The sequence below is a fragment of the Dermacentor andersoni genome, chromosome 11 (assembly GCF_023375885.2).
Source record: "Dermacentor andersoni chromosome 11, qqDerAnde1_hic_scaffold, whole genome shotgun sequence".
In the NCBI taxonomy this organism is placed as follows: domain Eukaryota; kingdom Metazoa; phylum Arthropoda; class Arachnida; order Ixodida; family Ixodidae; genus Dermacentor; species Dermacentor andersoni.
The window spans coordinates 68,115,149-68,139,339 of NC_092824.1; the positions used below are offsets into that span (position 1 = coordinate 68,115,149).

The 24,191-nt window shown below is 41.6% G+C and overlaps 1 protein-coding gene and 1 long non-coding RNA gene across 25 annotated transcripts in view; both read right to left on the minus strand.

Annotated features, from left to right (window-relative positions):
• The window catches only part of LOC126517704 (uncharacterized), a 317,963-nt gene that overhangs the window by 281,246 nt on the left and 12,526 nt on the right, over nt 1-24,191 (minus strand). For 22 of the 24 annotated variants that reach the window (XM_072285412.1, XM_072285407.1, XM_072285409.1 and 19 more), the window contains 2 exons: nt 4,017-4,070; nt 3,449-3,505 (listed from right to left, as the gene is read on the minus strand). In XM_072285412.1, the coding sequence (XP_072141513.1) occupies nt 3,449-3,505; nt 4,017-4,070 (111 nt within the window). The remainder of the gene's footprint in view (nt 1-3,448; nt 3,506-4,016; nt 4,071-24,191) is intronic. The other 2 variants (XM_072285420.1, XM_072285416.1) reach the window with 1 other exon arrangement.
• LOC140214104 (uncharacterized) lies at nt 13,186-14,780 on the minus strand. The gene is made up of 3 exons (XR_011891030.1): nt 14,749-14,780; nt 13,988-14,038; nt 13,186-13,229 (listed from the first exon to the last, which is right to left on the minus strand). It is a non-coding gene; the product is annotated as an uncharacterized lncRNA (long non-coding RNA).

Here is a 24,191-nt window from a genome sequence, read left to right on the forward strand (position 1 = left end):
GTACTCAACAAATCGTTGAGAATGGGCTTGCACTGCACTTCTGTAATGTACTGTGCGGAATAGCAACGGCGTGCAACCTCTCAACATTTTATACTGGCGCACCGCTTTCTACTTACTCATCACTGCGTATAATTTCGAAAACGCTGTTTCTAACGACAAACGTCTGAACTTCATGCGGGGCCGCAAAAGTATTCGTGGACATTTAATCGTAGACACTTAAGTGTTAGCCCTAGCTGAATCACCTGCAATAGTTAGAGTGTGACCCGACAACCCGCTTTTATAACTACGCGTAACGAAGGGTTGCAAATGTTCGTTTTGGTCAGTGCTAAAAACAGCCGGGAATAAAAGCGAGATTAACTGGTATTTGACTGCACAGACTATGTCGGTTATTTGACATTACTAATATAGTTGCCTTCTATAATTGATATCAATGATGTCATTCATAGGAGATAACTATCGAATACCTACAACAAAATTTATTTCCTCTCAGCGAGTTTGGTGTCCTACTGTGCTTGAGTATGCTTAGTGCAGAGAGCTCTGGACAAAAACAGAAGTCCGTACAAAAGACACGCCGGATTATCAATGACGAGCTTTCCTCATTGTCTTTATTTACTGCCGTGACGGGTGTAGCTGCAGAATGAACTCCGAGGACTGCCCCCCGTGGTAAGATTAAGTTTGCCGCTACCCCGGAGACTGTAGACGATACTAGTTGGTTGTGTTATTTTCCCCTTTCATTTATGCCGGCAGAACTATACAAATTACAGTCATCTTTGATAAACATGAATCCCCTGATCATTACCAACCTATTTTCTGGCCGTTGCAGGTCAACGGCCCTTCGCGTGCCATTTGAAATTACGTCGGTTTTAGGTAAGCGGACTTCATCTTTTGCCTGCAATTTCCGTTGCATGTCACCACCTAAAGTTCTGCAGGCATTGACTGCATTGTTCTACCTTGACACCTATTTGCTATATGTAATCAAACACTGATCATCTTCCTTGCGCATAACACCTCCTAGGCTGCACCTATTCTTTCTGATAACATGAAATAGAATATCAGCTACCTTTCATCGCTCAGTAGTCAACGCCACCGTGTTCCGGCCTCTAAAGTGCGTCTCTATCACTCGATGCGCGCAATTTGGCTTGTCCTAATCTTATCGTCAGACTACAAGTTCGAGCTCGAGTGGGTTAGCATTGTAGAATACACTGTTTATACAGGGTCTCCCAACCAGTATGCAGCACGACTTTAAAATATTCAAATGCCACGTAGCTGGACAGAACCAGGTAATGTTATTTCCCGAGGCTTGCAGATACTCAAATGATTTTTTTTCATTCCGCCTACACATAATCAGTCCTAATTATTTATTGAACTTCTCAAATATAATTAGATTAAAATTGTCAATGAGAAAATTGTAGAGCAACATGAGAAGCCCCAGATACAGCTTTCTGTCGCTCAATATGTGCTACATAAAAGTGCTTTTTCCGAGCGTGAAAGCAGCCCGCGAATACGCTTAAAGTGCCTCGAGGGGCTAGTCGTTCGACAATCTTGCGTGCATTTGCAAGCTACTTTCCCGCACGGAAAAACACTTTTATGTAGCACGCACTAAGCAACAGAAAGCTGTACCGGGAGTTTTTCATGTCGCTCTACAATTTTTTCACTTACACTTTTAACGTAGATATGTTATTTGAGAATTTGAGTAATTAGTTAGCACAAACGATCTAATTAGGTGGAATGAAAAAAAATAATTTGGGTATTTTCAAGCGAATGCAAACAACATTCCCTTTGGTTCTGTCCAGCTACGTAGCATTCACATAATTTTAAACTCTGCCTAAAGTGAGCTTGAACACCCTGCATATATTTAACGGTTATCGCTGAACAGCCATGCATGCCTCGCAACTGGGCTTCATATGTGCTCCAATTAGCTTTCACTCGTGTGGAGATTTCATTTACTAGCATGATCCGTGGTATCTAGCATCTTAGCTTGACTAAGAAATGCGCGAATAAAAATCACGAACTCTCGTTCCTTTACCCTGCTTTCGAACAGTGCTTTAGTCTACATATATATTAATATTGAAAGCCACTCTTAGGCTTGTTCGTTTTACGTCATCGCTCATCTCGTATGACGAATGTTCAGTCAGGACCAAAGGTTCCCAGAAAGTTTGGGATCTGATGTGGGTCAGCTGTGGTCGAGCAAGGAACGTCACTAAAACGAATGTTTCAGCACAGAGAATTGTCTTTGTCAAGGTGCATGCCACTTCTTGTTGTTGCTGTCGTGGCTCACAAAGACACGTTCCCCTTATCGAAGCATTCGGTCACGCGGCTTTTCTTATTCCACCACCAGTAAATTAGGTCGTCTCCAGTGTCGTTTAAGACGTAACGTCCCGTTACGTACACAAGGCAGCCGAGAAGAATTTCAGCAATTATCGCGGCACGAATTGAGAAAAATGCAGTCGGGTCCATTCCTGATGGAAGTCGCGTTTCAAAGAAGCAAGCGCGACAGTTAATCATCAGTGTCCCAAACTCGCAAACTACAGCGGGGACCAGTGGTGTACGTAGTCACACTGAAGACTGATCCGAGAAGCATTAAGAATCACCACGGAAACATCGCTATTTCGACGAGCAAGGGCTGGATGAAGGACTCGCGGAGGAGGTGGCACAGGATATCCCTCAGGGAATCGCAAAAAAAAAAAAGAAACTGGGTCGCGCAAATTTTTCTTTACGGATTTTTAACTGCCATCTTCCCTATATGACGAGGCAGCATCTATCTAACGTCCACATATCCGTTTTCCTTGCAAGCACCTTTCCGTCCATGCATCCAAGTGGCAGTGATTTACCAGCCTCGCGTTCCTCTTGCAGTCAACGCCCTTGGCTCGTTTACCACGGTCGCACTGTCCCGTTCGTAGCGCTTCTATCGTACGCTTCATATGTTTCTGGTTTTGAGCTGAAAAGTGCCTAAGTATAGTGAAATTGTATTTAGGTAAGTGGGACTTCGTTCCTTGTATTTTTACATGTTATTCCAGTCACAGGTGCATGGATGAATCTTCCAAATAGTAGGTAGTTATATGTGGAACGCTGTTTCAGGTAACAGTTGTTATTTCGCTAGTACCCGCCAGTGTCGAATGCACGCCCACCAGACAAGGGCAAAACCCGTTTTCTACCCATTAACTGCTGCGCAGTGAGACTCTACGTCACACGGCCCATGAAAATCTGCATCTGTTATCCTGTCCTTTATCCTTTTCTTTTTTTGTTTTAATGCAGAACGCCGTGATCTCACGTGGACCTTAGATATTGAAGTGGTCCTTCGGGCTGTAACCTCGCATGGTTGAAATCAAGGGTCGTAAGACATTGTGAGCTTTGTGTTCGGGTCAGTCGTGACGACGCATTGCTGTAGTGGTAATGGTAGTAATGGTAGCGTAAGAAAGGTTTTTGTTTTTGTTAGCGTGTTGCTTACCACTTGTCGTGCATTGGAGGGATTTCCTACGGTTGGCCAGTTTTTGTGCTGTGAAGTCTGAGAAAAAGATGCTTGAGTGGTGCAAGTGACAAAGAAGCACGTGTTTCATGTAAAACGTTTTGCCTACAATGTTGAAAGTATGCATTCCTTAGGATGTTAAGTAGCTTGACTGAATGTTTTTTTTTTTTCTCTAAAGCTTGAAATGTTCTTTAAGGATTGATAGCACGCTCCTTTTTTTTACACCGTATGCTATATTCTTTCTTCTCCAAGCTCACTATATGTGACTTGTATGAAGAAGAACTGTAATAATAATAAAAAAGTTTAAATCTTATCCAAAGCTTCACTCACATTTGTATGAGAGGATAAATGGCATGCGCGGAAGAACAAGAATGGTGTCTCATTTGCGTTCATTGCTTCTGGATCGTTTTACACTCGGTGACTTGATGTGAAATCTCTATCTAAAATCTATGTAATATTACAATCTTTATGTAATATACCTCTAGGAAATCTCTACAGTTTTAGTATCAGCGTTGAATGGGCAAATCATGCGACGATCAATAAGGCTTACCGAGTGTGAGGGTAAGCCAACTGTTGCCGGTCTTGTACGTCTGCCTCCTGTTTTCTGAAAAGTAGAAAAAAGTCATCGCAATTTGTCAACCGTGTTGCGTTTCGTCTAGCGTTGAAAATAGCGCGGCAAGTGTAGTTATTAGTAGAACTCATTCGAGAAAGTTTAAGTACAGACAAAGAGAAGGAATCTTTCTTCTTTTTTAACTGGAACTGCACTGAATACTGCAGCTATGTTTTCTACGTAATAGAAAGCTTTCTGCGCTTACCAGCATGCAAGCAGTCAAATCCCTTCGAAAGTGCTAATACTAAAGAAAATCTTGTCCGTGCCTAAAAATGATTGCGTTTAAATGTCAGCAATGCGACCTTGGCATGTACGTAAAACCATACGTAATCTTTAAATGTGGACCACTTATACGCGAAAATTATTCACGTAGAAATGCTCAGAGACCCTGTTACAGCATTCAGTGTCACAGGCATCATGGCACAAAAACAAACAGAAAAAAAAAAAGGAAGCAGCCCTATACTTTATTAGTGCTAGCACAGGACAAATGAGATATATTGCGACAGCCAACGAATAAAGGTACACTTGGCAGAGAAACCAGTGATGTCAAGCAGAAAAGACGAACAGCCTGTACAGTTTTAATTGTCACCGAACAAAGCAGGAAATGAAGCTGATCGCTAATGAAAATATGCTCATCCAAGAAACACCGTGAAGCGATTACGGAATGAGTGAACATTTTTTCGCGTATGTCGCATACACGTGGGAACAAAAGGTGTGAGAATTAATTTTTCAAAATTAAGATAGATAATACCTGTTTTTTATGTATTGACGGAGCTTTTCTTCAGTTGTTTGACGGTGCTACAAGATGGACATTCCACAATGTAACAGCACACGGAAGCATGACACAATCATGAACGTTTGCTCTCCATGCTTAATGTTGTGCGCTCTCCTGCGCCCTTTTATTGCTTTTCACGCGTGAAAGCCTTCTTCCGCAGCAATCGGCGCAGTGTAATCAATATATAAGCGGTGGCGTATGTCCGAGGAGGTGGTGGCCATCGGTTGCGGCAGTGACGAGCGACGTGGCCGATGCAACAGCAGTGGAAGCAGATCGGCCTGTCATCAGGGGTACGCCATTCAGACGGTGTTCAGCGAGATGTGGCAGAAAAAGACTGCCGGGGACGAAGAGGGCCGCTAGAGACCTGGGGCACACTGGTTTGAGACGTGGAACACACGAAGTTCAGACCCATGTTCGCAAATTCCTGCCTGACGACGGCCTGAATCATGGATATCGTGGTTGCTGGTGGATAGGGAGGCGTCGCTGAGAAAGCTGGTGAACAGGCGGCCTCGAGTTCGCGGCGAACAATACGAGTTACGTCGTCACAGGTGGTGGTCTGACGCGGTCGACCCTCACATGTCGACGTAGCAGCAGTGTTGGGTAGCCGCGTGATGTGGTGTGAAATACGGCGACTCTTCGCTTGTTCAAGGCGACGACATTCTGTGATGATGGCGCCAACAGTCGAAACGTTGCCGAAAGCGAGTAAATTGAAAGCGTCGTCGGCGATGCCTTTTAGCACATGCGCCACTTTATCGGATTCAGACGTAGCATCGTCAGCTTTGCGGCATAGAGCCAAGACGTCGAGTACATGTGAAACGTATGGCTCTGTAGGTGTCTGAACACGAGACGCAAGAGCCTTTCTCGCGGCAGCCTTGCGCCCAATGGGGTCGCCGAACAGTTCCCGTAGCTTTTTTTTTGAAACTGTCCCAACTGGTTATCTCGTCGTCATGCGTTTGGTGCCACACGCGTGGGGTGCCGCCGAAATAAATGATAACATTGGCGAGCATAATGGTTGGGTCCCACCTGTTATTAGCACTGGCATGTTCATAAAGCTTAATCCATTCGTCAACATCCTGTCCCTCCAAGCCAGAGAACACAACAGGGTCGCGATGTTTCGCAGCCGTGACGGCTGGAACAGTCGGACAAGCTGAAGCCGTTGCAGAGGCGGTTTCGTCACCGGGAGGCATGGTGACAAGCTCGACGTACCGTCCACTTCGAAGTTCCGTGGCGAGGATGGGGATCGCTAACCTCCACCAGAATGTTGCGTGGGGAAAGACACAGACGAAAGAAGCTATTTACAGGCTATTTACAGTGGAGCCAGAGAGCCAGGCCGACACTCGCTCGCGCCAAGGGCACAGACCCACTTCGTCGTTCTCGCGGCGGCTCGTCTCTTGGGCATCTCGCGGATAATATCGTAATAATATGTCTAAGAAGTTCGGTGTTTGACGGAAGCTGACGTGGTGTCGGGATGGAACGCGGAGAACGAGTAGACAAAACCCGGGACACTACGCCGACCAAAGTGAAATTTTAAAAGAAAAGAAGACGTTTTGGCTCCCACACGGGAGCCTTGTTCACAGGTAAAAGAAACAAATGTGTTCGAGCAGCTCGTTGAAATAGTGTTGTTGATGCGACATGCTTGGACTGTAACGGACATTATGCAGCTTGCGCTCGTTATTTTGTGAATCTAGCTGCAGTATGCCTGCGGTATTTATTTTTTTATTTGGCTGCATCAACTACAATTTTCCGAGGAGTTAATGAGTGCACCAAATAACAACGCCTAAGAAATGTAATTTATCAAGTTTAGAGGTGAGTTTTGTACTAACACATTAAGACAGAAAAAAAAACACAGATAGAGGCAAATTCATGAATTATGAAATTAAGAACTACCATTGTTCTAAGAAATAAGAAACTCTACAAGTATAGAGAACAGTATGTCTACAAAGGGGCTGCAAGAAAACTCAGCAAGTATAAAACTACGCTTGATTACGCGACCTAGCAGTATAATAAAGTAAGCCAAGTCCCAAACGAGGTAAAGAAAATGCATCAAATACTGCAAGCCGACGACGGACACAGATGAAATGTGATTCATCGGAAGACGTAAAACGTGCATTGGTCTAAGCCGAGTGGTAGTTTTGTTGAAAGTTTTTTTTTTTTTTTACTTAGGTGTTAAATATAGCCCCATCTCTCCCTTCCCGCAAAGCTTATGCGGTGGGTTCGGATTATTTCAGACAGCGCGTTCTAATTTCATCACTCAAAATTTGGCTGACATTCATATACGACTATGCTCTATCAGTGGTCCAAGTCTCACTACAGAGCCTAGGCAGCCACTCGAAAGATTTGGGGTAATAACTAAAGCGTTTTCTTCCTTAAAATTCCTTATAAATTTTACAGAAGCCTGCATGAACACCGCACAGGCCAACACCCGAGGTAAAATGAACGGTGATGTAAAAAAAATTCATAAACATTCTACTATCATAAAAGTTGTGTCCCCTGTAAAAACTACAACTTTGTTATGATAGCCGCAACAGTCACAAGCTGTCGTCGGACGTCCAAGTAAATAAATGGCTGGATGCAGGGCCCACTATATGTGAATTCCAACTCTGGGCTTTGGAAAAAAAAGCACGGGTCATGAGTAGAAATTCGGCACAATTCGACAGCTGTTTCGTGTACGTACATAATTGTATCTAATGACAGGCCTGTTGCGCGGGAGGCAGTCCGCTCAAAAAAAAAAAGAAACACAACATCGGAAAGATACTGCACTTGTGTTTCACCTATAGAAGGAATAGCATAATGCACAGAGGATGCGCATACGGCCTTACCAAACCAGCTATGTCGCGTATCGTGGTTGCTATTTTTCAACAGACAATTGATACAGCATGCGTGCCTGAAGCCTGGAGGTGTGCGCGCGCGATTCCCATTTTTAATTCTGGTGATTCCGCCTTAGTCTCAAACTACAGGCCCGTTTCACTAACAAGCATATGTTGTAAATTACTAGAGCACGTCATATCATCCACCGTCATGAAATTTCTAACAGATCATAATTTCTTGTATAGCAATCAGGATGATTTCCTTCGTGGTCGTTCCTGTGAAACTCAACTATTCCAATTGGTAACTGACCTCCACGAAGCCGTTCGTGATGGACTAAAAATAGATGCTATATTTATTGATGTTGCAAAAGCATTTGACAAAGTTCCGCACATCCGCTTATTAATGAAGCTAACGAATCGTAACATAAACAGTAGGATTATAAGTTGGACAGCTAATTTTTTAACACACCGAAGTCAATCAGTCTACGTGAACGGGTACTCATCTTCACTTTCGAATGTAAAATTCGGTGTACCACAGGATTCGGTCCTGGGTCCTATATTGTTTCTGATCTATAATAACGACATAGGCAACACTTTATCTTTTGCTATCAGGTTATTTGCAGACGGTTGTATCATCTACAGACGAATTAGTAGCGCCTAAGACGAGAACTAATCACAGGTAGACCTCGACAAACTCGCATTTTGGTGTTGCGAGTGGGAAATTGAAATTTACATTTCTAAAACTAAGGCCATGACGTTAACGAGAGCACATAATCCGGAATCGAGCTACTACACGATTCAGGGAATCCCTGTTGAGAAAGTATCCACATTTAAATATCTGAGAGTTCATTTATCCTCTGATTTATCTTGGAACGACCATATTCGTACCAAAACCAGTAAGGCATCCAAAACACTCGGCTTCATTAAACGTAACTTATAGTTGGCGAACTCTGCTACTAGGTTATTAGCATACACTACACTTGTTCGTTCAAATGTACAGTACGCATCCATTATTTGGAATCTGCATCAAACCTATCTGATCGATCAACTCGAAGCAATACAAAATAAAGCAGCAAGATATATCACAAAGAAATAGTCGCGAAACTACAGTGTTACGGATGTCAAGGAGTCACTTTCATTGCCCTCTCTTCAAAACCGCCGACTAATAACATTGTTGTCCCATTTTCAACCGCTTTATCATAGTAGATCCCAGTTCCGCGAATCTTACATCACTGCAGCTCACAGTATTTTTAGCGTTTTGATCACCCGTTTAAAGTGCAACCCTTTTTTGCTCGCACTAATCTGTATCGTCATTCACTATTACTTTTGGCAATATATCATTGGAATAAACTACCGAGGGACATTGTATCCGCCATTAATCATAATGTTTTTGTTAACAAGTTGAAGATTTTCCTAAATGTGGGATTATTTCAGTGTTGAGTGCTTACATGCGTATGTTATTCTTTCTGTATATAATTAGATCACTGTATCGTACAAATGTTCTTTTTTACACGTTTGTAATTGCAACTGCCTCCCCCCCAATGTATTGCTCGAATGGGCCTTTATGGTGTATGAATAAATAAATAAATAAAAATTTGATACAGCGTTTTCAACATCCACAGTGCGAGACCCGTAAAATATGAAACGTTGAATAGGCGTGCAATAAAAATTTGTTTCAAAAGTCATGAGACAAAGCAATTTGCAGCAAATTTATTGCTCCGCGCTTCGCGAGAGAGAAGTCGAAAGAACAGAAAAAAAAGCGACAATATATATATATATATATATATATATATATAATATATATATATAATATATATATATATATATATATATATATATATATATATATATATATATATATATATATTGTAGTAGTGCTGTTGAAAAATGCGCTTGTCTCTTCTTCTCACGTAAAGTGCAACGTTGGGAATGTCTTCACTTTGTATTTCAACCGCATTTTCAGTTAAAACACAGTGTCGGCGTAAGAGTAACAGTTGAATCTTGCAATAGCAGCCGAGCAAATCCACATTTTAGTACTGATCAACCGAGGTTAAACGCGTTAAATTATAGATGCTGCATATCGTTGGGCACGGCATACAGGACGCGGACATTGGTTATTACACACTTAAAATGTCAATGTGTCTTAATGCTCGCCTTTGTCCTTAGCGCTGCGACCAAAAAAAATATGCACGGCCAACTAACCGACGTGTTTCATTTAATTTAAAGTTCGAACGTCTTGCATTTCGTTTCCCACATATTTTTTGTGAATATAAGTTTTAGTGTCGGCCATCATGATGCCCCATCAATAACTGCCGCAAACGAACGCAATTTCATTTCAAAGAGTCACTGGCTTCATTCAACGTGAGCGTGTTATGACGAGCTTTTGCACGACTTGCAAAACATTTTCGCATTCATACAGTATTTATTCCAACATTGCGACACACTCAGGCAGATCGTATTGGTTGTCCTAATGGGAACTGAATCATTGTCCTAAAGCATTGGGACGCTAATGACTTTCTATAGATGTTAGGAGGAAAGCAAGTGTATTTTTTCGTTTTCGTTGCTGAGAGAGCGTCTAAAATCCCCGCAAAAAATGGTGGGGCCATCAATAAAATGGCCGTTTATTATACCACTACCCTACAGATTAATGTGAAATGACCATTGAAGTGTTATATGTTGACACATGTACTTAGTGTTGTTTTTCGGTGAACCTTTCACTTGAAAATTGCAATAGTTAAAATTGGGTCGGTTTTGATGTATGAACAGAAGTAGTTTTGAGCTTTTCCACCACTTGTTCATTTGAATATCAGTATTAATATTAACTGCATTTCTGTGAAGCTCCACTATAATAATTGCAGTGTACAACACACTGAACCATTTTAGTCCTTGCTTTCTTTTCTCTGCATTTTTTTTTACTTTGGCATTCTGAACAGTGAGGCACCTTGAGGAATGGGTTTTGATGCATTGAGAGCGAGTTTTTGTCATTTTTTTTTTAATTTCATTTTATCCCTCTTATGCGGATACGCATTACAGAGGGAAAATTTATGGCCACAGTTAAGACTAATGAAACAAACGGCAATACAGAAAAGCAACTACGAAGAAAAATAACGAGCCAAATACATGTTAAAGTATAAGTAGTTGACAAGGAATAAACGGTGATCAGAAAAGAACAATCACAAGCGGAGCAACTTATCCACATATTACAACGCACTAAAAACCAGATAAATCTCTGCAAAAATAAAAAATTATTAATATGTTAAGGATCCGCATCAAGATATCGCACGACAGATGAACGAAATAAGTCGTGATCTGAAATTAATGCTACGGGTAGAAGGTGAGTCCACTCTGCCGATGTACGAGGTAGAAAATATTGCAAAAAGGGCATTGGTTTTATAACTGATGACGCTTACATTGTAAGGATGGTCGATGCGGGATGAGCGATAGAATAGTTGAGAAGTAAAAGCATGTTTAAATTCCTCGTGATGACAAATTTTGTGAAAAAGGCGAAGGCGAGGTACTTTCCTACGGAGCTCAAGAGACTGCAATGATAGCGTTAATTTCATTGAAGTTGTGCTGCTAGTGTCGTTGTAACTGGAAACAATGAAACGCGCCGAATTATTGTGGACCTTCTCGAGTGAGGATGTTAAGTTCGTGAAACCAGGGTACAAAATTGCAGAGGCATATACTAATTTTGAACGTACTAATGTCTTGTACATAGTCAGCTTAGCAAACACAGGTACTTTAGAAAAATTTCGGCGCAGGTAGCCAAGCATGCGATAACTGTTGTTGATTATATAATTGATATGATGATTCTAGCTAAGATCATTAGTTATATGGACGCCTAACTATATCTAAAGGGTGGCGGGATCTAAAGGAATACTATTTAATTCATAGCAAGCAGGAGTATCGATATTAGTGCGTGATACTGCCATAACTTTACATTTTTGTAACATTTAAATCCATGGCCTATGTCATTAATACCCAAGGAATGCCCAATGTCCAAGGAAGGTCATTAATATCAACTAAGATGAAAAGAGCGCCCTAGACGGACCCCTGTGGCCCACCTCACGAGACAGATGTTAACGATTAATTATTATGGTTAGCGAACACGTACTACGACCGTTCCTTGAGGAAATTCAATCCACCTGAAAAGATTTACGTCAGTATTTGGGTACCTGACTATTTGGGTACCTGACTATTTGGGTACCTGAATGAATTCTTCAAAGTCTGCCTCGTTGTAGTCAAACATAACCGTTCGTTTTTTGCGTAGCTGGGGTTGCAATGAAGCATAGATGACATTGAAAGTAAAGAGTGATCGCTGAGTTGAAAGTTATCGTGTCTACCATCTCGGTTTTAATGGTGAGAATTAGTTCAAGATGGTTTCCAGAACTGCCAACAATGCGTGTTGTAACATTAACGATTTTAGTAAAATTTAAAAGAGAGTACGTACCATGGAAAGCTTGGCAAAGTTAAGAATACGGTGTGCAACATGATGGTGCCGATTTCCAGTTTATTGTCGGGTAGCTAAATTCGCCTAGAAGTGTTACTAGGGATGATGGGTATCGAATCAGGGCAGAGTTATTTGCGTCATGCAATTCATTGACGAACAAAATATCTGCATAAGGTGGACGGTAACATACACCGATTATGTGTGTTTTAAGGTTCAAACTGACACCGCACCAGACAGATTTTATATTACATGCGATAATAACGCGGAACGAGTTTCCCCCGTTTCATCGACTCTAAACATTTCCTAGTATATTTCATCTGATGTGCGTGCGCTTCTTTCCATGTACTTAACGTTTCTTACGTGACTAATCGTGATTTCCATTAGGAGTACCCAAGTAAATTTTCAATCTTCCGCAATTTCGTGGGAATCAAGAAAGAGCTTAACCCTTCTATTCATGTAGGAGACGACCTGCTACAAAACTAAAGAACCAAAATAAAATTATGATCCGAATTTTCGGACTTACCCCAGGCATCGGTCTTCCAGGATAAGGAACAATCGACCCATTGCGTGGCTATCAAAACGCATAGATGTGTGTATGCGGTAGATTATACTGCGTATTATGTCATGGTGCTTTCTTTTCTTATTTACATATGCTCTTGCATCGATCCAACAAAAAGAAATTTTTTACAGTTACCCCTGCACAGTTTGTGTTAAGCTTCTTGTATTGATTACCTGCTTCGGCTTAAGTACAATGAGCGGCTCAGACTCAAATGTGGGCAAAATGCCCATGTTTTTTACACAGCAGGCAGCAAGGAAGGATTATCTTCTGACGAGCAAACATTAGCATTTCTCTTATATTTTTCTTACCTCTGTAGTCTAATACAAATAGCTGTAGAATGTTCTAATTCAATAATAACAACGTATAACCGTTCCGTTAGTTTCAGCCGCTTTCAGATGTCTTATATTTCCTCTGAGATGCTCCAAACGGCAAGATCGCTTAATTCCTATTGGTAATTAGCATATTATGAAAAAAAAGCCAAGTAGGCACATTCGTGCGCTAGTTTCGTGCGCCACACGAACGCATCCTCAGCAGGCAGTCGCGTCTTTCCGGTCGGTTGTGTCTAGAGGTCCCAAAAATATGGCGGAATGTGTGAGTGTCATCCGTATTCAAGACATCATGCTTGCGTGTCACGATGTCCACCTATTTTTTTCGCGCCACATCATATGACTCCCGGACGTTCAGCCTTTTGAGATGTGCACGGCCATATGTTATCAGTATTACAGTGAAGACCTTAAGTAATTGTGGAAAAGCGGGTCGGGATGCCTGTTTACACCGAGATAACAATTGTAAAAAAGTCATCTATGCTTTTTGCGCTCCGTTGTTGATAGAAAAATATGAAGAACTGGACTTATTACTTTTACGCATGACAGCTACTCCACTTTTAGTCCGAAAATACAGATATGAGATGGTAACAAATGTTTGTGGAATCATTGTGTCCAGAGACAAAGTATTGGCATTCGTTGCCACTTTGCTTATCACTTGCGTTGGTCTGCCATTTCTTTCGCTGTAGATATCTGCTCTCTGTGTTCTTGGCTTCCTTTTAATATATTAGTTTCAAACGCTGCTGTGATCGATAAATCAATTTCAACTATGAAACAAATGGTTCACTTTCTTTGTGGAAAGTATCATCGATGTCATATGTGACGCTATAGGTAGCCTTTTGATAGCATATTTATTGTTATTTTGTGGGTTTGTTCATTCCTTATAGCCTTATTGCCGTAGTTAGATATACAGTCCTAACTATTATCGCTACGAGTCTAAGTTTGAAGAAGCAGAAGAAATACTCGATATTGTCTGTGTGAAACGCACTGTGCTTACCATATTATTTCCAGCTTCTCCTTCCATCCTCGCATCCTCAGGGAACATTGTCTACAGTAAGAAGAAGTGTTGTATGATTGTAAACGTGCACGTGGCTTTTTGCGCAGGTATATTTGTGTATCTGAACACCTAGCACGGACTTTCTGTTATCGTAATCAGTGTTATTGTACAGTGCATTATGCGCGGGCCGTTAATTTGATTGGTCCATATTACCGGTTTGTGAAGTCGCCTCACAGCCGTCCGTATTTCCTGCTTTGATGTTTTGTCAGTGGCCGAGCCGATAACATAACTACAATCCACTGACATGTTGATGTTGGGATGAGTAAGACGAAATTCCCCGGACTGCATATTATGCACTGTACTCATAACCGTAGATACAAACATAGTTGGGTTGAGTAACACGTTTTGTACTTATATGCAAGGCTATGCAAGTATACGAGGAAAAGACAGCGCATGTCAAGTTCATAATTCGTAATAAAACAGCTATTAAAAGCCCGCTGTTCTGCTATCGCTGTACTTCTTTTAATTAGGACTTGCATGCAGTATAACAAAGAATACAAGTTGTGGCTACAATAAGATTTTTATCCGTGAGAAGGATGTCTACGCAAACTCGACATGCTCATCAATCATGGATCACGCTGGTTCACCTGTCAATAAAATCTAACCTTAAAGCATTTGGCACTCCTGCTGCTATTGCTAATCTCTCATCAGGGACAGTGGTTAGAGGTGCATAGTGGAAGTTTTTGCATGAGTGGTCTCACCACTTGTCCCATTTGGGCCGTCCGATGCCCCTAGAACGTTGAAGAAAGGCAGATATAAGGCACTTGGACTGAGGCATAGAAAGATAAAGAAGAATGCTCGGAACGAGATAGCAAACATATTATGAATGTGGTTTCGAGCCCCTTGCAATCATGTTGAGGAAGTGCGACTGCCAATACTGTATTCGTATGGATGGGTGCTTTTAAGAGATACTGTTCTTAAGAATCAATATATATTGGCTAATAATGACGGCGACGACCAGCAACAAAACGGAAGTCAGGGCGACGACCAAAATACTGGTTCCAAGTAAGAAGCGTCGACTTTTCACCGAAAGTGTGCGATGTAGTACTATGCCATTACGCTAACGCAAGCCGCGCTGCGACTTGGACGACATCGGTGTGACAAGTATCAGATACCGCAGGTTTGATGTAAATTATTTCTTGTCTCTTCGCCTCTCTTTGCCTGAAAGGCAATGATTTTCGTGAAACGATGTCCCACTTTAAACGACAGCCAGAATAAAGAGCCACAACGTTGTTGCTTTGGGAGAATAATTCCTACACCATTTTCTCTCAAGTCTACCTAGGGGTATAGAGAACTATTGGTTTCCCTCTAATGGAAGACCTACGTCCGCAGCTCATTAAAGGACATTCGAAGTTGTTCAAGAGAACAGACCCGTGAGCTAGTGTAAAAGTTCTATTTTTGTAATTTAGGTTAAACTTGCACGCGGCCACTTTGGTTCATTGAGTTTCTTATCTGCATATCTTAGGAACTCCTCTCAACATAGCTACAGGGCTGGTGATCATTCGTTGTCAGATGCCAGCTCGTCTTGGTGAGGGTGTTCTCGTGTATGTATGTGTTGTGCGTGTCCTCCAATTATTTGTAGTGCGTACGCGAAAGAAACGCTTAATCCACTACGCCACGAAGGGAAATTCGTTGTTACCTGACATGCTCAAGGATTTCAAAGATCCCTGATGCAAGAGCCCAGTTCGAAAAATAGCGCCAAAAGTCGAAGCCTCAATAACACCGTTCTACTTTCGTAATGTATGTTTATGTGCAGGTAAATAGTGATCACATCGCTTTTCAAAATCAAAACAACCACGTTTAATGCTGCTCACTAGTGGCTACTACAGGAAATTACACTGCACCTCAGTAGATAAGTTCCTACCGTATAAAGGCCACGGCACACTGCGCCATCTTCTCTCCTTACCTCCTCATAGCTGTTAGCAGGTTTTCCACCAGCCGTGTCATTATTCCGCTGTGAAGTGTGAGAAAAATGTGTTCAGTCAAATATACCGCTGTTAGCGTGATGAGCATTCTGCCGTTTTCTATTCTGTATTTTGTCTATCTACAATTTGCATCCTCTCTTCTCACCCCTGTCATATTCCCTATAGTCCGCTTTCACGGTAGCTATGAAATGTAAAGTTTTCATAATGACAATAGCAAGATGGCTTTCTGGCGCCTATATTTGGAGCTTATTATAATTTTTTTAGTTGTGCCGTAATTTATTGACGGATAATCATGCATCAGCACTCTCACAGCGGCTGCGAACCTCATAAAGATGCCTGATTGTGTTAGTCTATACGGGAACGTCTTTAGATCTGTTGAAAATGCAATGACAATGTAGCCGTGAGGTTGTTTTCGTTACGTTCGTGTTTGTACGAGTATTATTTGCACCGCTCTGACCATGTCGTTATATTGTGGTCGGAATGAGAAGATTGTGTGTGCTGATGAAGGACACGAGCATGCTAGTATCCCGCAAACAAGGAACTATAGTTTTAATTCGGCCATTGCATGAGTGACACGTTAAGCCGCTTCGCTGTGGAACAGTGCAACCCCTCGCGCAACCAAGAAGCCACGCAAGGGAGAGTCGTTTTGCTGGTGCACAATATTGTATTGCCTGGAATTGCAGTTTATTGTCAGCGGCTAACTTTTCTTTGGTAGGAGAGTAATTTCTTTCGTATTCAGCTAGCGCGTGCTCGGATGCAGCGCCGCCTTGTGGAAATGAACGAAGTCGTGGGGAACTAAGGGGTTCATTGATGCATCGCCTCCGAGATTATGGTCGCGTCGAATAATCGGGTATCAGCCACCGTGCAGTTTCAAAGAAGCCCCGAAACATCTTTTGAAGACATTAAAAGCACGTTGCCGATAAGTTAACGAGGCTCATGTGAACAGGTGCACCAAGTGTCATTGCACTATGTGCATCACAGACTTCAAGGTTTCTTCCCAAAAGCAGCGAACAGGCGCTTGCCCTCTTGGAATGTCGGAGTGTCATCATCAAAAGCTGATTGAATGCAGTTGGGCGACCATATTAACTTATGTTGTGATCCCGAGAAAATTCTCAGCTACATAAAATTGCTAATTTTGAGTTGAATAAATGAAAAGCATACATATCTATGATGTCGAAGCGGCCGAAAAATTATTTCTTTTTTTTTTTTCATTACCCGCCGTGGTTGCTCAGTGGCTATGGTGTTGGGCTGCTGAGCACGAGGTCGCGGGATTGAATCCCGGCCATGGCGGCCGCATTTCGATGGGGCCGAGATGCGAAAACACCCGTGTACTTAGATTTAGGTGCACGTTAAAGAACCCCAGGTGGTCGAAATTTCCGGAGTCCTCCACTACGGCGTGCCTCATAATCAGAAAGTGGTTTTGGCACGTAAAACCCCATAATTTAATCATTCTTTCATTGCCCATAGCCGCGTAGTAGGCACATGCTCTCCGAGATGGCAGCGGCGTTTGCTGCGTGGCGTAGTCTACCCCTGCCACTACAGGATGCCGCGACACTCAACTTTTCTTCCGGGGGCTAGCGGAATCGAATAGACAGGGTATCCGTGCGATAGCTCCACTTATAATTGAAGGATTCGAAAAATTTCTTGCGGCACTAGATTCGTGGGACGACGTACTCCAACAGTGAGCCCATCTTATGGTTAGACAGAAAAGTATTTCACGGTCCGTTCAAGAAGAGACTACGCAGATCAAAGTAATTCTGTTTTTTTCTATAAATATTTCTACTCAATTTCCGGAGAAACCACTGCACGATTAGGCGCTTCAAATGGCAGGCTTTCTGTTGCGCTACAAAATATAACGTCTTTGTGAAAACAGTAGACCGCCGCGGTATCTAAACTAGGAACATTGAGCTGCACCTGCTGTTACCACCATTGTTTATTTCTAGTTGGTTTAACCCAACCAGTCAGCGAATCATGGGCCTCGAAGTCTGAACTTCTAAAAGGCAACCACGGAAAGTCCCTCACGATGAACGAATTTTAAGCCTATTTTGTATACTATCCGTAACCAGAAGCCTCGCTGCATTGAAATAACATTTTTTCTACCACGGCACAAAGCTTTCATACTAGAATGTTAAGGAATACACTGTTTTGGAGGCTACTAAATGCTGACATTATTTTAATGCAATTTAACGCTGCCCTCAAAGCCTTCCGTGAATACTGTCGAAAAATAATGGCAATCACCAGACGAATGTGTGCTTTTTGCAGCTCATGCAATAATACTGTGCAATTTTCAAAACTATTTATATACGTAGTTACGTAGTTTTCGTTAATTACGAAAAATTAATCACCTACGTTTATTGTAAATAAAATTAAAATATCTCTAAATCTCCCCTCTCTAGCAGATCGAAGCCTGATGGGACTTCTTTCCTATTTTCACAAGTTTTATCACTGCAGGTCGTCTTTCAACGCATGCCACATCAAGCCCGCCCATGGTATCTTCCCGCACCTTCATCATCCTTTTAGCGTGCGGCCCTTTCTTGCACGTACCAACTTCTTCAGTCACGAACACATCTTTCTCACGCTATATTATTGGAATATGTTACCAAATGAAATCTTATCGGCTCTAAGTCATTGTGATTTCCTAGCAAAACTGGAACACTGTTTTAATGTACACACGTAGGATTCTCTTGCTCATTCGTTGTAGACGTCTGTGTGTTCCTGCGCTTTCATTTTCTGATTTTACTTTCTTTTTTCCTCCCCATTTTTTGTTGTTCCTTGTGCAAATGACTTTGTTTCTGGGTTAGCACCGAGTTCTTTGTGGTGATTAAAATGTTTTGGGGTTGTGTTTCTTTCGCATTGTTACCCTCAGTATCTGCTGGTATGTGTACATATCTTAAACAAGCATTTTCCTTTGATCAAGTAACCAAGTAATCTTGATCTTGTGTAACACCCATTTTAATGACTATTGGTGTCTTCAAAGCTTAGAATGTGTTGTTGTTGTGCTTTTACGTTTTTTATTCTTTTTTTCTCCGGTCTTTCTGCTTGTGCTGCTTTGGTTTTAACATGCAATATCTGGTTAAATGCGTGTACTGTATCTATCACTGATTTATTGTAACAGCCCTATGTAATGTCCGCATGGGCATTTATGGTATTTGAATAATAATGTAAAAAAGATGTCTTCACAAGTGTTCTTACCAGTGGCATCGACATTCCAATATTTTCATAGTCGGTGTCTTCTCTCTGTGAAACGAGGTAGATGCGAAGTTATGAATTGTATGATCAATGCGTTGGCGGTTAGTGTTGGAGGGTAGTGTTTATATTATGTAAAAAGTGTAATAAATGATAATTCGGATTCATAGACACTAACGTAAATGTGTTCAGAATTGCGATTTACAACGATTTGCATTAGTAGGAAGCGCAAGAAGTTCTGTGACTGTTTTATTTGTAGTTTGTATTTTTGAAACTGAGCAGTAGTGAATATGCGTAGCTCTTGTGCTACATATTGGCCTTATACAATCGTTACACAGAACCTTTCGATCGCTATCAAGCCCGATTGGCCTCATTTTTCTTGATAACAATTGAACCACTTTCCTAGCTTGGGAAAAGCAGTGAATCGCGATCGAAAAATTCGATTGCTGTTTAAAGTGCCCCATGTGAAACCGATATTAGGCGTCGGCAATCCTTCCTTAATTTCATTTCGCAAATTACCTCCTCCTCTCAAAATGCGCGATTACATGGTTTCTCCGGAAAAACCTTGTGTAACTGTTCTCGGTTCATTTTTATCTACTACGTTAAAAGTGCGCCAAAGTTTCATTCGTGCCCTTTCCAATTAGTGACATGTGAAAAATACATAGGACGCGGAATTTTATATTGACATTTTACTATTGGTCGTCAGCCAGGGAACCTATATCGACAAGCCGAGGTTTAAAAATTGAATTCCGCAAATTTGGCTTTCGACATTCAGGTTTTCTGCCCTTATTCTATTATATAGTGGACTGTCATATTGCGTAGAAACTAAAGAACTTCATCTCCCGGCGTTGCAGACGTCATTGGAAGAGTGTGAAGAGACAGCCATTTATTATGACAGAAAAGCGCTGAGAGGAAAATAATGTCAACCTGGCAGAATCAATACTTTGCGCAGTGTCGGGGAAGTCCTCGAAATAAAAAGTATTTTTGAACTTATTGCACACTCAGCCATACATATTTTTTTCTTTTTCATGATAACAAAGTTAAACAGCTCAGCGGGACTTTAGTCGCTTTGAGCTCGAAGATAGGTGGCATAGTGGCACCTGCGTACTCTTTCTCACCGCGAACATACAGCCACGAGAATTTTTCGAAGTGACAAAGTATCACAGGGGTTTCATGAACGAGTATACGGGCACCACGGTCTCTGGGCCGCCGTCGCTTCTCTCCCCCACTGGCGCTCTCCTCTCTCCGCCGCGCCCTCTCCCAAGCTTCATCCAGCACAGCGAAAGCTGCGGGTAGCGCCCACACGCCCGAAGAAAGGATCGTCCACTGTTCGCCCCTGCTCACCGTTCGCACGACGCCGCCTAAAATCGAAGCTCGATGAAATGTTTAGTTAAACACGATCGGCGAGCCACCGTCTCCTTCCAGAATACAGCTTGGACTCTCTTCACGTTAACAGTATCGTTCTTTGTCGGTCGACCAATCGACAGCTCCTACCCAGGTTACGTCACGACGAGCGAAGGAGGCACAGGAAAAGCCAAGAGGGGAGCGTGGGCATTTTTGTTATTTCTGGCTTCCCCGAGACGCATACCCCTGCCATGGTCGCGAAGGATTATCATTACGGCAAGCTGTACGCGATTCGCGTGCATATTTAAAATATTCAGAAATATTGTGAGACGTAATCTAGGGTTTTTTATAGTATTTACAAAAGTCGATAATTAGACAGAGGCATTGCTAACACGGACAAAGCATTAATTTACCTTTGCTAACGCAACGTGTTACGCGGAGCATCGTTGTCAAAGGTGCTATGTCTTTGGCAATGTAGTACGCAAGTAAGTTAAATTTTGTTGCATTGGTTAATCACTGTGTTCAGTTGAGCCACAGAGTAATGTCCTTGGTTCCGCAAAAGCATTTATGCTGTTCCTTTTGTGGGTTATATTTCAATGCTACTAAATCCAGCCAGTTCTGCTTTGACAGACAAACAACCCTAAACCTCCTATTTTTATGTTTTCTCTGACGCGCTCTGCTTTATCCAAACTCTTGTAAGCCGCAAATGAGCGTAATTTCGGAAGTTGATTAGCATATTAAAACATTATCCGCATAGTATATATGTGTTTTAACGCGCTAAACCTAAAGAAAAGCTATTGCTCTGCTCGTAAAATGATCGTGTGCTTTAAGCGTGAACTGTTACTTCTTACCGGTGCGTGTACTTCCGGAGCTGGTGGGCGTGTCCTTCCGGTAGGTTGTGTCTAGGGACGAAAAATATGGCCCAATATGTCGCCGCTATACTAATGTGTTATGATACCATGTTTATGTGACGCGAAATTCGATCTTATTTTTCATGCAGCTCCCCTTGTTCGCATGCAATATTTAAATTTCATGATGCACTTGCGCGCTACAGTAATGTTTCAGCGAAGGCCTCACCTCATTGTTGAAAACGTGGGATACTTAGATACGAGTTACAAGTAACAATCATAATAAAATAAATTATTTCTTCTATTTGGCGCTGTTTTGATATAATTAAAGTACAAAGAAGGGTCTATTACTTTCTCAACTTTCAAGTAAAACACCAGAAATTCAAAACCAACGTTCCTTCCCATTTTGCTTACCACTGGCGTTGGCATTTGATTCCCTTCGCTCTCGATCTCGGCGTTCTGTGAGTTATGAAACATAGACAAGAAGGCTTCACTTTTTGGTAAAAACTTGCCGTTTCATAGTCTATGACATTGATGTATTTTATGCGTGAACGGCTCCTACAACAACTTAGATAAATTTCGTCTGTGCAAATCGTCATACATTTTACATGTGCTGCCCGCGATGGCTTTTTCGCTGAGTGTGTCTTCTGTATCAGTGTCGCTCTGTGCAAAAGTCACCACATAGACAAAGCGTGCGAAAATTTGGGTTTAGTTTATTTTCTTGTTTTCGCGTGTCATCGCATGCGCAAGGCCAAGACGAGGGATCGTGTCCCATTTGCGGCCAGTTTTTCTTTTTTTACTCCCTAGACCAGTAGATTTTATAAGAGCGACGTTGTTAGACGCTTTAAATGGCGCTCAATATGTACTTATGTACATACACATATGTACATAGCGTTGTTTTTCGGTGAACCTTTCACTGGAAATTACAATACTTATAATTAGGTCGCTTTTGATGTATGAACTGAACTGCTTCTCTGCTTTTCCACCATTTGTTCATTTGAATATCAGTATTAATATTAATTGCGTTTCTGTGAAGCTCCAGTACAATAATTGAAGTGTAAAACACACTGAATCATCTTAGTCCTTGCTTTCTTTTCTCTGCCTTTTTTTTTTTACTTCGGCATTCTGAACAGTTAGTCGCCTTGAGGAAGGGGTTTTGATGCATTGAGAGCGAGTTTTTGTCATTTTACCATTAATTTCATTTTATCCTTCTGATGCGCATACGCATTACAGGGGGGAATGGTACTTAACATAGAGAGAAATATTTAGGGACACAGCTAGGACTAATGAAACAAACGGCAATACAGAAGGGCAACTACGAGAGAAAAATAACGAGCCAAATACATGTCAAAATAGAAGCAATTGATAAAGAGAATAAACGGTGATCAGCCAAGAACAATCACAAGCGGACCAACTTATCCACAGATTACAACGCACTAAAAACTATATAAATGTCTAAATGTCTAAATAAAAAAAAAATCATAACATGTTAAGTATCAGCTCAAGGTATCGCAGGAGAGATGAACGAAATAAGTCGTGATATGATATTGATGATACCGGCGGAAGGTGAGCCCACTCTGTCGATGTACGATGTAGAAAAGATTGCAAAAAGGGCATTGGCTTTAGAACTGATGACATTTACTTTGTAAGTATGGTCGATGCGGGATGAGCAATAAGATGGTTGCGAAATAAAAGCATGTTTAAATTCCTCGTGATGACAAATTTTGTGAAAAAGGCGAAGGCGAGGTACTTTCCTACGGAGCTCAAGAGACGGCAATGATAGCGTTAGTTTCATTGAAGTTGTGCTGCTAGTACAAAATGGAAAGAATGAAACGCGACGAATTATTGTGGACCTTCTCGAGTGAGGATGTTAAGTTCGTGAAACTGGGGTCCCAAATTGCAGAGGCATATTCTAATTTTCAGCCTACTAATGTCTTGCGCATAGTCAGTTTAGCAGAAACACGTGCTTTAGAAAAATTTTGGCCCAATTAACCAAGCGTCCGATAACTGTTGTTGATTATATAATTGATATGATGCTTCCAGCTAAGATATGTAGTTATATGGACACCTCAGTATTTGTAAAAGGTAACGGGGTCTAAAGAAATACTATTTAAATCATAGGAAGCAGTAGTATGATATTAGCAGCATGAGCAGTAGTATGATGCACTGCCATAACTTCACATTTTTTTTACCATTTACATCCACGGCCCATGTATTACACCATTTACTATACTATTAGGTCACTTTGTGAAGCAGAAACATAGGTAGGCTCAGGTATATCGCGATAAATAACGCTATAGTTGGCGAATAAGTGGTTAGGGGAAGCCACAAAGTTGAGAAGGTCATTAACATAATCTAAGAAGAGAAGAGGGCTCTAGACGGACCTCTGTGACACACCTTAGAGGACACAAGCTTACGAATAATTATTATCGTTGGCGAACACGTACTTCGACCATTACTTCAGAAAATTGTATCCACCTGAGAAGATTTACGTCAGTATTTGGGTACCTGAGTTTAAGAAGAGCAAGACAGTGATTAATTTCGTCAAATATCCTTTAGAGAAATCTAGGAAGATGCAATCAGCTAAAGAACGATTATCGATAAGAGTTAACCTGAACTGAGTGAAACTCAAAGGGGGATTCTCGCGAGGAGTACGACTTTCCTAAAACCATGTTGTGCCAAATTAAAAGAGTTCGAAACAAGAAAGTTAGCAAAGTGGGAGCAGATGAGATGTTCAAGAATTTTGCAAAGTATGCTCGTAAGAGAAATGGGGCTAGAATTAAGGCGTGATTACTCAATACCTGACCTATGAAGTGGAATTACCTTCGCCAGCTTCCGATG